We start from the raw sequence: 16,055 nt of genomic DNA on the forward strand, positions 1-16,055 counted from the left end.
CTTGTGCATTTATTCTTGCTCTGTTTGATCTCATCAGATGTTTGCTGTTTTATTATTTTTCAAAAAACCAGCGTTTGGTTTTGTTGATTCTCATTATTCTCACATATCTTTTTCATTCATTTATGCTCTTTATCTTCTCATATTTGGAGGTAAGGGTTAATGTGTTGCTCTAACTTTTTATATAAAAATTCATTGCAAGTCAAGCATTTTTTTTAGTTTCAATATAAGTATTTCAGGCTTATACATTTTCTGCTAAAATTTCCCTCCTACTGCAAGTTTTACAATGCACTAAACATTTTTAGTTTTTAAAAATAATTTGGTATTTTTATGATCTTTCTTTTTGACCGAATTATTACAGAATTTTGTCTCTGTATTTTTTATTTCTCTTTAAATGGTAATGTTATTAAAAGAACTTGATCTGTATAAGATCTGTTCTTTGAAATCTACATGATTGCTTTATGGCCTATGCTGTTCCATTTTTAAATGTTCAATACACACTTGAGAAGACTGTGTTCCCAGTATTGGGAGCAAGCTTCTATATATGGAACTTGTTAACTGAGCTTTTCAAGTGTTATTTTTTATACGCACAGATACACATTAAGTATCGCAAAATCTTTACTTTGACCATTACATCTTGTATTCCTGTGTTCTTTATTCATTTGTAGAAACCAAGGTATCAGAATGTTAAATCAGCTGTTCCTTTGCAGTTAGCATGAGGAATTGAGACTATGAACAGAACACCATGCTCACAATAACTGTTCGAAAGTACTTTATTTCTTTTCATTTTATCCTAAGGTGAATAATTTTGGCTCCTCTTGACTTCATGATAGCAACTTTGACGGGCAAATTTGGTCCCTGGGTTGCAGAATTGGTAACTTATATTCTTTTTACGAAACTGTAGGAACTAGTCCAGGCTAGTGAGCGATTAAAAAACCAGTCCAAAGAGCTGAAAGACGCACACTGCCAGAGGAAGCTGGCCATGCAGGAGTTCATGGAGATCAATGAGCGGCTCACAGAATTGCACACCCAAAAACAGAAACTTGCTCGCCATGTCCGAGATAAGGAAGAAGAGGTGGACCTGGTGATGCAAAAGGTTGAAAGCTTAAGGCAAGAACTGCGCAGAACAGAAAGAGCCAAAAAAGAGGTTAGTAGTCAGGCGAAGTCTCCAGTGTCCGTTGTAGTGATGAAGCTGCTTTTTCAGACCAGTGAAATGCTGCGTGTTTCATTATTTCACTTTTGAAAAGGATTTTTTTTTTTTTAGTTTGGTAATATTGTTTAATGTGAATCTCAACATTCGTGTTATCTTCCTATTACAAGGTAAATGCCCATGGGGAACCCGTATAATTGGAAAGCAATTATAACGATAAATCTGCTTTTTTCACTTTATTTTAAAGCTGGAAGTTCATACAGAAGCTATAGCTGCCGAAGCGTCTAAAGACAGGAAATTGCGTGAACAGAGCGAACACTATTCTAAGCAACTGGAAAATGAGTTGGAGGGACTAAAGGTATCGTTTGATTTCATCTTTATGATCCGAATTAACTTTCTCTTCTTTAGGCTTAAATGGAGTGTTAGTTACGTGCTCTCTTGGTGTAGAGTAAAAATTAGCTACCTTCCCAACCTAGTGTTCTTAATTCTCATTTTTACCAGTAGAAGGCTGATACTGACTTTTCATTCTTGGTGGAAGGAAAGGAGGATGGTGTTTAGTGGGAAGAAAAAAACCTATGAGGAAGGAGTTCAAACATTTATGCAGGACTGCATACCTGGACAGGATCTACTGGTCGTATGCCTGGGGGGCATGGTTAGCTATGCAGCCCTCTGTCTTGTAAATGATCTGGGGGCAGCTCAGAGGTGGCTCTGTAGATACTTGGGTTAGGTGAGGTAGATCGCCGTGGGCATGGACTAACACATCTCAACAGAAGCGCTTAGCAGGGGAAATCTGTGCCCGCTCTAGAGAGCTGGACCACCTGGTTTCAGCCCCTAGCCTTGTCAGTTACTGGCCGTGTGATGCTGCACACAACATTGAACCTCATTGGGCCTTAACTTCCTCATCCGTAAAACCCTCCCTTACTTGTTGTGTGTAAGGAGTACCTACATATGTGTGTAAGTTGACTTACCATAATTGCTCTGTAATTATTACTATAATGATGTGTACTTCAAAGAGAGAGAATTGGGATTAAATGGACATCATATTTCTACAACACTGAATTATAACCTGAATGTGATATATACCTTTTCTCGACTCAAACCTTTGCCTATCCTATTTCTTCTGCCTTGTCTGTCAGCCCCACCTCCACCTGCTCCTTGTACAACCACGCCTAGTCCAGAGTCTCGTTCATCCAGCAGATGCGAGAATCAAGTTGAGTGTCATCTCAGGAAGTCTAAGTATTCCTTATTCTGGGCTGATACAGGATTCTGTTAATAACTTTAGCATGGCTCTTGCCCTGGCTGAATGGCTCGGTTGGCTGGTTGCAGCTTCGATTCCCAGCCAGGGCATCTACCTAAGTTGTGGGTTTGATCCCCGGGCAGAGCACGTACAGGAGACAACCAATGGATGTTTCACTCTCGTATTACTGATGTTTCTCTCTCTCTCTCTAAAGTCAATAAACATATCCTCTGGTGAGGATTAAACAAATGTACACTATATATTGAAAAAAAATCCACTATAAGTGGAGCTGTGCAATTCAGACCTGTGTGTTTGAGGGTTGGCTGTAGCTGCAAAAACTCGCAAACCAGTAACCTAACATTTAGCTCTTGGAACTAGAAAGAGAGGATGAAAGGAAACTCAAAACTAGCAGAAGGAAGGAACTAAAGATTACAGCAGAGTTTTAAAAATGAGAATAGAAAAATAATAATTAATGAAACCAAGTTGATTCCTTGAAAGAGCAACAAAATTGACAAACCTTTAGCTAGACTTACAGATAGAAGGACTAAACAAATAACATCAGGAATGAAAGTAGATACATCACTACCTGTCATCAGAAAGCAAAAGGATTTTAAGGTAATACTATGAATAGCTCTATGCCAGAAAAGTAAATACCCTAGATGGAACAGACAGATTCTGGAAGCACACAGGTTACCTACACTGACTCAAGACAACGTAGAAAATTTCAGCAGACCTGTAACAAGTGAAGAGATTAAATCCGTGATAGGAAAACTCCTGACAAAGGGAAGTCCAGCACCAAACGGCTTCATTGGTGACGTAAACCAAATATTTAAAGAAGAATGAACTCCGATTAGACTCTTCCAGATAAAACAGGAGTAGGGAGTGATTTCTAATTCATTCTGTAAGGCCACCCCCACTCTGATACCAAAGCCATATTAAAAACATAACACACACACACAAAGAAAATGATATACTAGTATTCCTAGATATAGATGCATAAATTCTCAGCAGAATACCAGTAAGCCAAATCCAAAACTTTATTAAAAGGATTACACACCATGAGAAAATGAGGGTGGCTCAATGTAAGGAAATAAATCAGTGTAGTGAATCACGTTAATAAACCTAAAGAAAAAATATCACCTGAATTGATGTGTATATGTCATTTCAGAAAAACCAACATCTTTTCATGATAGAAGCTCTCAGAAAACTAGGAATAGAAGTGAATGTACTCGATACGATAAAAGGCTTTTGTGAAAAACTCACAGCTAACATCATACTCATTGGTGAATGACTAAAAGTTTCTCCCAAAGATTAGGAATAAGATAAGGTTGCTCACTTTTACCACTGCTATTTAACATTATACCATAGATTCTCACCAGAGGCACTGGACAAGAAAAAAAATTGAGAGACATTAAAACTTGAAAGGGAGTAGTAAAACTATCTCTATTCACAAGTCACATTATTTTAAATATTTAAAAATCCCAGAGAATACTACTACTAGCTTCGAGTCTAGCCTCTAAGAAGCTTGGAAGTCTCCACTGTGTCCTAACAACAGGTAAGAACCTGAACGAATTGAGAAATCAACAACTCTTCTTAGATCTGTAAGAGAAATGATGTCACAGAAGAAACCGCTGCCCCCACATTGGAGAGACTGCAATGCAAACACAGAGAATCACAACTTAGCAGAGCAGAGGCCTTGGTGGCAGTCAGTGCCAGCGGAGGGGGACCTGAGCTGGAACGCTGGAACGGACAAAGAGCTGGAGGCACCCGTGTGAGTAAGACCAGGAGTGAAAGGCCAGGGGAGCCCAGGCATCAGGGACCCCCCTCCCCCGCCCCGCCCCAGTCTCTGCGTTTTCTCTCCCGGAGCTCTCTGAGGTTCGCACAGTGGGTGTCCGTGTGCTGACAGTAGGGGACCACTTCTACAGCACTCCGTTTTTCTTCACAAGGTCTGTCCTCGGGAAAGACTCTTCAACCAGAACCTAGCTGGTGGGGCTCTATCAGCACAGAACTGCCTTGAAGGAAGGGAAGTAACCTAATCACAGCCCACTCAAGCCGTCCTGTTCAAACTAACAAGAATGGAGGAGAAAAACTGGAGAAGTCCTCTGCAGTTCCTGGTCCAGAGGCACAGGCTCAATAAATCTGATCTCAGGACAGTCTACTACCACGTTACTAAAAGCCTGTTATAATGAAATACGCACAAAATGTACACGGGGGGAATTACACAACTCTGATGAAAGAAATCAAAGGAGAACTAAATAAGCGGAAAGAGATTCCACATTCACGGATAAGAGGCTCAGTGTCCTCTGATGTTAGTTCTTCCCATCTGTGGGTTTGACGCGTCCCAGGCAGAGTCCCAGCAGGTTCTTGTGTGGACGTCAGCGAACAGCCTCAAGTTTACTCAGAGGCGAACTCCCCCGAGTAGCCAGCACTGCCTTGAAGGAAGAGAACGTGGCCGGAAGACTGACGCTCCCTGACTTGAGGACTTAACGCTGAAGCTGCAGCAGTCAGGACCTCGCGGTCTGGGCAGAAACACGCACAGATAAAGCTCGATAAATCACCTTGGACGAAGGGGCACAGGCAGCGCCGTGTGGCAAAGGGTGTCTGTTCCACAAATGCTGCTAGAAAAATTCGGCATCCGCCTGAAACAAAAAAATCTAGACACATGCCTTGCACCCTTCTCAAAAATCAACTCAGAATGGATCCATGATACATGTAAAATCAAGATTATAGAACTCCCACAAGATAGTATAGGGAGAAAACCTTGCTAACCTTCAGTATGACGGTGACCTTTTCACATAGCATCGAAGGCACACGAAATCAAACAATTGGTGTGTTAGACTTCATTGGAATTTAGAATTTCTGTTCTGTGAAGGACGCTGCCAAGAGAATGGAAAGATGAGACATAGACTGTGAGAATACAGATGAAAAGACTGTCCCCCAAAATAGACGGAGGACTCTCAAAACTCGGCAGTAAGAAAACAAGCAAGAGCAACAGGGCTGCCAGATGGCCGCACAGTGATCGGCTGTGTTCCTGTATGCCGGCAGCGAGCAGTCCCCAGAGGGCGTTCGGGAAGCACTTCCCATTAATGATAGCAGCGAGAAGAGTAAGGTGCCTCAGGGCAACTGTGATCAAGAAGGTTCGAGACTGGTGTACTGAAAGTTACAAATTGCTGGGAAAAACAAAAGGAGACCTGAATGAGTATCATATCATGAGTGAGTTATTTCATGTATCATAATGTTTTCCAGATTCATCCATTCTGGAGCATGATCAGATATGCAGCTTCATCCCTTTCTGTGGTTGAAAGATAATCCATTGTGCGTACAAACCACATCTTGTTTCTCCATCTGTTGGTGGGCGCTTGGGTTGTTTCTGCCTGTTGGCTGCTGTAATACTGCGTCGGTGAACTCTGGTGTACAAGTAGCTGTTGGAGTCCCTGCTTACAGTTCTTTTGGAAATGGACCTAGAGTGAAATCGTGGTCATGTGGCGATCTATGTGTAGTCTTAAAGAACCACCAAGCTGTTTTCTTGCCCTTGCAAACACTTAAGTTCTTTTTTCTTTCCTTCTTTTTTCATTCTTTTAAGTTTTAGCCACCCTGGTGAATATAGAGTGGTATCTTGTGGTTTTAACTTCATTTCCCTAATGTTGCACATCTTTTTATGTGCCTATTGGCTGTTAATATATCTTCTTTGGAGAAATGTCTGTTCCAGTTTTTTGCCCATTTTTTTGATTGGGTCATAGGAGTTCTGTATACATTCTGGATATCAGACCCTTATCAGGTATTTGACTTGCAAGTAATTTCTTCCGTTATTTAGATTGTCTTTTCACTTTCTTAAAAATGTCCTTCGATGCAGTGCACTCAAGCTTTTTTGTGATGGGGCCCAGTGCATCCGAGTCAGGGTGTCGGCAGGGCCTCGGCATATAGAAGTGCCTCCTGCGTCCCTGCCTGGTCTTTGCTTCGAGTTCTCCCTGGGTGCATGACCTTGGGTTGTTTTAGGGCCCACTCTACTGACCTCATTTTTGGTTGATTAACTCTGTAAAGACTCTGTTTCTTTTTTTCCAGCCTTGTTGAGGTACAGTTGACAAATGAAAACTCGCTCTATTTAAGATGTAAAACATGATGTTTGGATATACGTATACATTATGGTTATTTACACCTCAGTCAAATTTCTTAATTTTCTTAGCAAATTTCAAGTACACAATACAGTTTTGTTAACTGTAGTCACCCTACTTTACCTTAGATCCTCAGAGCGGATGCATAGATGGGATTTCACACCCCCGCACCAGCGTTTGCCCATTCTCTCCCCGCCCCCTCACCCCCCGCTTCCCTAAGCATCAACCATTCTACTTTTTGCTTCCAGGAATTTGACTGTCTTAGATCCACATGCAAGTCATATAATGCAGTATTTTTATATAATGACCCTATGTTTAAATGTGATCATATTCTGAGGTACATACTGGTGGTTAATGCTTCTGCATGAATTTTGGAGGGAAAGTTCAACCTTTAACACATACTTTTCACTTATTATTACGTAATTGTCACAAACATAATCTTAATGATTACAAAAGAATATCCATTTATCTAGTTCTCTACTATTCAATATTTATTTATACTTTTACAATATTGTAATTACCATGGATACCATCATACAGTGCTTTTTCAGTATTGTTTTCTTAGAACAAATACCTAGAAATGAAGTAGTCAGATTGTTGTAAGTCCTTGATATATGCCACAAATATTTTAAAGTATGAGAGGTATTTCCTGCTTTATTAGTAGTTTATTAAGCATATTTTCTCTGTGAATTATCTCTTTAAATCATTTACCCATTTAATTGATAGTCCTAATTTTTAAATAAATTCATATAAACTCTTTGTATAGTAATAATTGTACTTATATTTTCTGCAACTATTTTATCACTTTCATTTGGCCTTTAACTTTGACCTTGTTTCTTTTTCAAATTATAGAAGATTTGTTTTTATTTCCTCAGTGGTTTTTTCTGTGACTTCAGTTGGTTTTTCCTTCTTTTTCAGAGTTTGCTAAGTATGTAATTCTGCTTTTTCCTGGATGTTTTTATTTTGTTTAAAAGTATTTAACTCCAGTTCCTTTGGAGTTTGTGTTGCTAAATGGTATGATGTGAGAATCATTTTGTTCTTCTATTGCTGGTGGTTCAGATGTTATTAGTCGCTGCCTTCCTTAGTGACTGAAGTTGTCTCATATATTGAATTAAATTATTTTGGGATAGAGATATATTACACTCATACTCTATTAAAGATTTGTAGTATGTTGCCCTGGCTGGTGTGACTCAGTGGATTGAGCACTGGCCTGTGGACTGAAAGGTCGCCAGTTCGATTCCCAGTCAGCGCACATGCCTGGGTTGAGGGCCAGGTCCCCAGTTGGGTGCATGAGAGAGACAACCAATAGCTGTTTCTCTTACACATCATGTTTCTTTCTCCCTCCCTTCCTGTCTTTCTAAAAATAAATAAAATCTTTTTAAAAACCCAAGATTTATAGTAGGTTTTAATATCTGAAAAGAATATTGTCCTCTCCCTCTCTTAATTCTTTTTCCTTTGCAGAATTTTTTGGTATTTTTGCCAGTTTGTTTTTGCCTATGTACTAGGAACATTTGTCTCCATCTTCCACCCCTGCACCACTTCCCACATTTTAAAAAATGCTTTACTAGATTTAAAAGGAAGATCATTTGAGAAATACTGAATATATGTCTTTTAACCTTCCCTTTAAAGAACTTGATATTTTCCCTGTATTGTTTCAAGTCTTCTTCTATTTTTTATAAAGACTTGTAGTTTTTTATACAATTCAGAAAAATTACTTACTGTTGTTATTCCTTGTATGTGTTTCTTAATTTCTAGTTATTTTTGTTTGATTGTTTTTCTGTTAACAGTGAGACTTCTTACTATTTTCTTACTGCTTATTCTACGGTCTGGACGTACTAATGGTTAGTGTTTATCTAATGTGGTTGTTTTACACCATCAACTCGAACATTCTCAGTGAATTAATTTGCATTTTCTGGGTGAACAACTATATTATATGATAATGATTTTATCGCTTTTTAAAGATGCTCATTTCTTACAACTAATATTTCACATGTTACTTGCTCAGATAATCTAAAAGCTAACATTAAATAGGGGAGATGATGGAAGACATCCTTTCCATTGTTCTTGTTCCTGAGTGTGTTGTGTGTACGTCTGGTGTTCTACCAGCGCCGTGTTGTCTGGTAACTTGACAGTGGACAGTGTTTAAGTTAGCAGAACCGCTGTGCTTCCATTTTGCTTTGATTCCTTGTGGGACTGGGAGCAGCGTTTGGAGTGGGTGTTGGATTTTGTTGTGGACTCTTAGGCAGGGGTACCTACTGAGATTGTCGTGTGGTTTTGTTTTAATTTAACTTGTGGAAATAAAGCATTTTTTGCACACTAACTCGTACATTTGCTAATATTGAATTACTTTAAATACCTACAGTAAAACCTATTTTGCCGAATATTGTTCTTTTGAACATAAGGTTTCATTTTGTCAGCATTTAATTTGGCTTTTTACATCCTTATCAATTAGTGACAAATCTATAACATTTTTAGGGTAATTTTTCTTTGGAATTTTTACTACATGCTGTTACTCTCCCAACAGCCAAACTACACTAACCAGAACAACAAACTAAAATTGTTCTTCAGGTGAAGAACATTTTTTAGTTAGGAAAATGAAAGAATAGTCAAGTGGTCCCCCTTCCCTGCAGGGGATTGGTTCCAGGACACCCAGCGGATGCCTGAGACTGGATGGTAGTGAACCCTATACGTACTGTATTTTTCTATACATTTATACCTGTGATAAAGTTTAATTTGTAAATTGGGCCCAGTAAGAGATTAACAGCAGTAACTGGTACTAAAAGAACAATTACAACACTGCACTGCACTGAAAGTTACGTGGACGTGGCCCCTCTCGGTGAGCACTGGGCTGCACGTGCCTTTCTCCTTCTCGCGATATGCGAGCTGGCACAGGGCCACGTGATGAGATGAAGGGAAGTGACTGAGTACCTCGATGTGGTGTGAGGCTGCTGTAAGGGTTACTTGAATGCGAGCACTGCGATACTTTGACCGCCGATCTGGTAACCGAGCCGGCGAAGTGACTAGGGACGGACAGTGCGTACAGCGTGCGAACGCTGGCTGAAGGGGTGATTCGAGTCCCAGTGGGACAGAGCAGGCTCAGGGTTTCATGCTGCTACTCAGAAATGCATGCGATTGAAAACTTCTGCACTGTTTGTTTCTGGGATTTTTCACTTAATATTGTAGGACTGCGGCTGGCCGCCACTACGAGTAACTGAAACCGTGGAGAGTGAAACCACGGATAAAGGGAGACTAGTGTGTAGATAAGTGGCCACGGCTGCAGATGTCACTTCAGGCGTTATTTTCATGCAGCTGCATGAGAGCCAGAATCTGACTTGATGTGGCTCTTCTCAGCTTTGGCAGGTCTTTGCACGCCAGGCTGCCTCCGAGGCTGCCAGACAGTCTGTGCTGTGCATCCGGCAGGCGCTTCCTGAGTAGTCGGTGGGCAGTGGTGGGATGGTGCAGTGGATACGCCAGGCACGTTTCTGAGGCCCACAATGATACTGTTGGGGTGTTTTTTTTTTTATTATTATATACCTCGGATGTGAAGGAGCTAGCATGGTGGGGTTTTTTTACTTTAAATCAACTATTGTTACCAGTGGTTCAGCCCTAATACCACCTTCAAAAAAGGACACATCTGCCAGAGCTTGGTTTCTTGTTGTCATTTATCATAAACCCATAGATTCTTGGGGTTTTAAAGTTTTATTATCAGTTACTTGGGAAAGTGGATCACAAAGCTCAGGAAATCTTGCAACCACAGTCTCTGTGCTTCTGTTTATCCTTTAGCCACGACCTGGAAGAAGCTTCAGACTCCAGGTTTTCCTTTTCCCCTTGTTACTGAGAGTGTATTTTAACCTAATTTCTAAAAAGATGGCTTTCAACCAAATTTCTTCTCCTTAATGCCTGCCCTACATGCAAGGAGACCTATTATTTTTTTCTAGAGTGAGTATGAAGGTGTTAGATTAGACCTTTGTCATTTTAAGTACCAGCAGAAAATACAGATATATAATCCTGGTGTGAAGAAGACTGTAACATATACAATAATAAAGGAATATACACTGAGGAAAAAAATTGTGGCATGTGGCAGACAAAGATTAATATCCTGAATAAAGAATTATGTTTATGTGATAATATACAAAAATAATGTTCAGCTATATGAACAGGTCCTTATATTACAGAAAGAAGTTACTTGTTGTTTTATTATTCTTATAGGTGAACTAATCTTTTGTTCTCTTACAGCAAAAACAAATTAGTTACTCACCAGGAGTATACAGCATAGAACATCAGCAAGAGATAACTAAACTAAAGACAGATTTGGAAAAGAAAAGTATCTTTTATGAAGAAGAATTATCTAAAAGAGAAGGAATACATGCAAATGAAATTAAAAACCTGAAGAAAGAACTACATGATTCAGAAGGCCAGCAACTTGCTTTGAACAAAGAAATTATGATTTTGAAAGACAAATTGGAAAAAAACAGGAGAGAGAGGTAAGAATCAAGTTACTTAAATATTTAGAAGTTAAATATTTATCGAATGCCTAGTATGTGCCAGGGCCTGGGGACACACAGGCAGTAAACACGTTGCAGTCCTCAAGACGGCCAGAGTCAAGGCGGCGAGCAGAACATGACAGTGCAGCAGAGCAGATGGGGAGGGAAGCGGGCTGTGTGGAGGGGCGCCGGAGCAGAGGCACAAAAGACGACTTCGGTGCTTCTGGGGTTTTTGGACAAAATGATTTGTGAGTTAAGGCCAGAGAAGTATATGGCTGTGGAACAGTGTCCAGGCGGAAGCAGCAGAACGTGCTGGGATCCAGCGGGTCAGGGGAGGGCGGCACCTTCAGGAAACAAAAGCTATTCATTGTAGCGAAAACATACAAAGAAGGATGAGAATGGTGAGGAATGAGGCTGGAAGGGAAGACAGAAGCACGCTGATGAAGGACTTTAAGGAACTTGGACTTTAGTCAAAGGCCATGGCAGGAAAAGGGCACGATTGTATTTACATGTTTAGAAGATCTCTCTGGCACCCAGGTGGAGAATGGGTTGGCAGGGGCAGAGAGAGACCGGAGTCCAGCTGTGCGAGACCAGGCGGCGGGACTGCAGGCAGTGGGGTGAGGGCGGAGGGAAGTGTGCAGGTTCCCAGGGTCCCCTGAGAATCCAGAACTGAGAGGACGTAACAGCCAGATGTGAGAAACGAGGAACAGGAGGAACTGCCAGTGATGCCCAGGTTTCTGAATCTTAGAGCGAATGTATGTTATTATCATGCTCAACCTATATTAGAACCTGAGTTTATTCAGCTTGGCGCATAGACTCAACAAGAGTGTTTTAGAACCTACCACGTGTAAGTCACTGGGAACAGACAAAAGCATCTCTGTGCTTATAGAGCTTTCCTTTGGTTGTGGTGAAAGACCACAAACAGTAAGTAACATAGCAAACATATTAGGTAATGATAAATGTCGAGAACAAAAAATAAGGCAGAGGGTGTGAGCTATGAAGTGTTAAGGGGAAGGATTTAGTTTTATCCGTAGGATGGCCAGGGAAAATTGTACTGAGAAGGTGACTTCTCAGTGGGGACTGAAGACGGTGGGAGAGGTACCACTAGAGACGTGTGGGAGGGACATTCCACGTGGAGAACAAGTCTGTTAATAAAAATATGACAGGAAGGCAAAGTTACGGAGATAGTGAAAAGGTCAGTGGTTGCCAGAGGCTGGGGGAGGGCAGGATGAACCCGCAGAGCACAGAGGATTTTTAGGGCAGTGAAACTACTGTGTTCGGTGCTATAATAGTGGATCCATGTCAATATACGTTTGCCTGGGCCCTAAGAATGTGCGACACCAATAGCGACCCCTGTGGTGAACTGTGGAATTTGATGATGACGGACAGTGCTGGTGTAGGCTCATTGTCACACAGGTACCACTCTGCTGAGGGATCTTGGTAGTGGGGGTCAGTGCTTGTGTGGGGGCGGGGGATATCTGTGACATTTTTGTACCTTCCTCCCAATGTTGCTGTGAACCTGACTGCTCTAAACATAAAGTTTATTTAAAAGTAATATAATAAGGAGGTCCATGTGGCTGAAGTAGAGTTAAGGGGAAAGAATGGCCGGAGCTGAGCATGACGAGCAGCGGGGGCCAGGCTTTGGGAGTCACGTTCAGTTGGCTTCCAGTTATTTATTCTGAGTAAAACCATTGAAGAGAGGCGCGACAGGGTGTTGGGCAGAAAATTGACAAATACTGACTTGTATTCCAACAGAACGGCTTCTGACTACTGTGGTAAGGATGGTCTGAATTAGATAAGAGAAAAAGCATGAAACCATTTAGAAAGCTATTGCAATAATCTGGGCAAAAGATGGCGACTCGGGCCTAGGGTGGTGGCAGAACTGGTGGTAAGAAATGTTTGAATTCCAGTCTCCTTTAAAGGGCAAGATAATGGTATTTGCTGATGGAATGGATATGGGGAGAGAAAAAAAAAAAAGAGGAGGAATCAAGAATGATACCACGGTTTTTGGCCTCAGCTGTTAGGAGAACACAGAGAGGAAGATGATGGGAGAAGCAAGTTTGGGTTTGGGAGTATTATCAGGAGCTCTTTTTGAACAACTTGTGTTTGAGAAGCTTATTAGACATGCAGGTGGGGATGTCAGGTGGGCCATGGTGTAGGGCAGCCTGGATTTCAGGGCTAGAAATAACGTTCTGGGAGTGTTTACCACTCTGTGCTGCCTAGACTGGTGGGACAGTATGCGGTCACTTAGTGAGCGAGTGTGGATGGGAGAGAGACTCCGGGCCTGGGCCCTGGGCCCTCCAGTCTCGGGAGCTGGGGCATGAGGGAGGAGGAACAGCAGAGAGAGAGAGCGAGCAGGAGGAAGGGCGGGCGGGTTGGGTGTCCTGGAAGCCACGTGATGAAAACACGTCAAACCTGCCTTCATGTCAAACGAGATCATGTCTTTACCCAATTAAATGAGGCCCAAGTGATGGCAATGGAGTTTAACAGTGAAGGTCACTGGTGACTTCGGTGCAAACAATTTCAGGGGAACAGGCGGGGCGAAACCCCACCGTGCAGTCCGAAGACTTGAAGGAGGGTGACTGGAGACAGAGTGTAGATCACGCTGTTACTACTTGGAGTCTTACAAAAAGCAAGCAGTGCAGTGAGGTAGTGGCTGGAGGAGAAAATTACCTCAAAAGAAGTTACCTTGCTTTTTGTTTTTGTTTTTAGGTGGGAGAAGTAACACCAGGCTTGTAATCTGATAGAGAATTACTCGGTAGATGACTCGGGAGAGAGAGGAGCAAAGTGCCAGAGCAGGGTACTCGCGCAGGGAGACAGGCGCAGGGGCTTGGCCCCGGTTCCGCCTGTAGTCCGAGAAGGGAAAGCAGAGTGTGCGGGCGCGTCTTCTGTGCTGAGCTCTCTTAGTTGGGTGTGCTGAACTTGACGGGCCCGGGGGACATCTTTGTGCAGATGGCACATCAGCAGTTGGAAGCCCAGACAAGCTTCAGGTGTCGATTCAGAGCTTGTCCGCATAATAGACAGTCATTGAACTCAGTAGTGTAGTAGCAGAGGCAGCTCAGGGAAAACGTGAGCACCTGAGACCACACACCGAGGAGCATTAGCACCTGTCAGGAGAGTGTGGCGTCACCGCAGCCAAGAGAAGAGGACACTTGGGGAGGAGGAGTGGACGGTGCTGGCAGAGGCAGCCAGCAGGTTGGATGTAGTAACAGGACAGTGGTGAGCATTGCGAGAGTGGTGGTGTTGAGGAGGTGGCAGCAGAGGCCAGATTTTGGTGTGGTGAGGGGCGCTTAGGTACACAGACAGACCTTTCAGGGTTTCAGGATGGTTGCCAGTGAGTGAGAAGATGAGAAAAGTGGACAATGAAATGTGACATAGGGTTTTTGGGAGAGTCTGCTTGTTTTAATATGGAAGAGACTCAAGTTTTGTTTCATGCAAATAGGAAAAAACAGTGGTTCTATGTGGAAATTTTACTTAATTGATTTGAATACATATTTTCTGAAGGAAGTCTCTTTTGTAACTTTTCATGTTTTGTTGTTGTTTTGAGTTGCTACTGAAAAGAAAGATTCTTAGACACAACTAAATTTACGTTGTGACGATAGATAATAAGGAAAGTGGCACGTTTGCTGGGACGCAGGATGGCTTGTTTTCCTGGAGTTGATTATTTAAATTATAAGTAATTTATTGGTGCAAGGGATTTTTAAGATGACTTTTTTAAAACCAAAATTATGTTTTGTTGAGCCATATAAAATTAGCCACAACTGATCCACGTTGAATTTCACTTGCTGCCAGCTAGCGTCCTCCCTCCGACTGCTGCAGATGCAAGCGAGTCTCCTCCCCTGCATCTTTGTACCTCATCACTCAAAACTGACTCCCCCCTCCTTTTTGTAAAAGTCTGTGAGAACTGTGTCTGCCTCTGAGCGTAGACATTTCAGCCCCCAGAACTATCATTTTACTTAAGTTTTATAATATTAACTTGTGTATATATGTATGGGTATGTAGGTAGGTACTTAGGTGAGCGAAGGAAGGGCCGAGTGTGCTGAAGGGCTGCTGGAAACGTGATCGTGAACTTCCTGAGCTCAGAGGAGCTGAGGCGAGGACTCGTGCTGTGTCTCGTAAACACGCTTTCCCGGCCTCCTCACCTCCCTGCACTTTCTCATGCACGTGTAACCAGATAGGGGACCACAGCCCAGAGGCCCACAGAGCGCAGGTGCCTCCCCCAGATTTTCAAATGGAAAACAAAGCAGATGTTGTTAAGAGGACAAGTGTATTGATTATTTAAAAGAAAATGATTGTTAACTTTAAGGGAAAGGATTGGGGTTTGTATCAGTCAAGACCTAAATGGCTTTTCAGGATAAAGCATGTGGTGCAAATCTGGGACACCGTAATTTTACCTTTAATTTCCGTCCTTTTTTTTTTCCTTTTATGTTTCAAATTGTGTTAGCCAAAGTGAAAGAGAAGAATTTGAAAATGAGTTCAAACAGCAGTATGAACGAGAAAAGGTGTTACTAACTGAAGAAAATAAAAAACTGACCAGTGAACTTGATAAGGTGAGCCATTCATTCTCATTTATACGCACTGAGCACGTGCTGGCTGTCCAGCCCTGTGTAGAAACTGGGGCTGTAATGTTGTGTTTGGTGCACGTGTTTCGTTTAATGTTGCTCTTTCCATGCAAGGGTCGCTTGTCGGGACAGGCGCTTTCTCCTTATGCCAGTCTGTGCAGGAGTCTCTGGAGAGAAGATTTCGCTTATCTTATTCTTTGTCCCATTTATTTGTTTGAGCCTCTATTCTGTACTTCACTTTCCATCTCTTCTCTCTGTTACGCTTTACCTCGCACAGCTAAGTTAAGGCTGGCCCTTGGCAAGAGCAGGAACGGTTAGGCCAAACTAGAGAAGTTTTGACAATGGTACTGACACATTCATGATGGAGAATTGATAATAGCTAGACATAGTATAGTTGGTCTGTGAGAATCCAAAGAAACCAGCACTGCCTAAACTCTGTAGCTGGAATAAAGAGCAGAACCATAGATTAAGTTCATAAGTAGCCAGATTGATGAACAAAATTTCAAATGCTTG

General features: G+C 42.0%; 1 protein-coding gene across 8 annotated transcripts in view; it reads left to right on the top strand.

The window, feature by feature from the left end:
* Window positions 1-16,055, top strand: part of CDC42BPA (CDC42 binding protein kinase alpha) — a 177,713-nt gene that overhangs the window by 101,750 nt on the left and 59,908 nt on the right. For 6 of the 8 annotated variants that reach the window (XM_045817269.1, XM_045817254.1, XM_045817277.1 and 3 more), the window contains 4 exons: window positions 902-1,144; window positions 1,395-1,505; window positions 10,733-10,980; window positions 15,425-15,530. In XM_045817269.1, coding sequence (XP_045673225.1) covers window positions 902-1,144; window positions 1,395-1,505; window positions 10,733-10,980; window positions 15,425-15,530 — 708 coding nt within the window. The remainder of the gene's footprint in view (window positions 1-901; window positions 1,145-1,394; window positions 1,506-10,732; window positions 10,981-15,424; window positions 15,531-16,055) is intronic. The other 2 variants (XM_045817290.1, XM_045817298.1) reach the window with 1 other exon arrangement.

The sequence above is a fragment of the Phyllostomus hastatus genome, unplaced genomic scaffold, assembly GCF_019186645.2.
Source record: "Phyllostomus hastatus isolate PE091 unplaced genomic scaffold, TTU_PhHast_1.1 phas_contig_148, whole genome shotgun sequence".
NCBI lineage: Eukaryota > Metazoa > Chordata > Mammalia > Chiroptera > Phyllostomidae > Phyllostomus > Phyllostomus hastatus.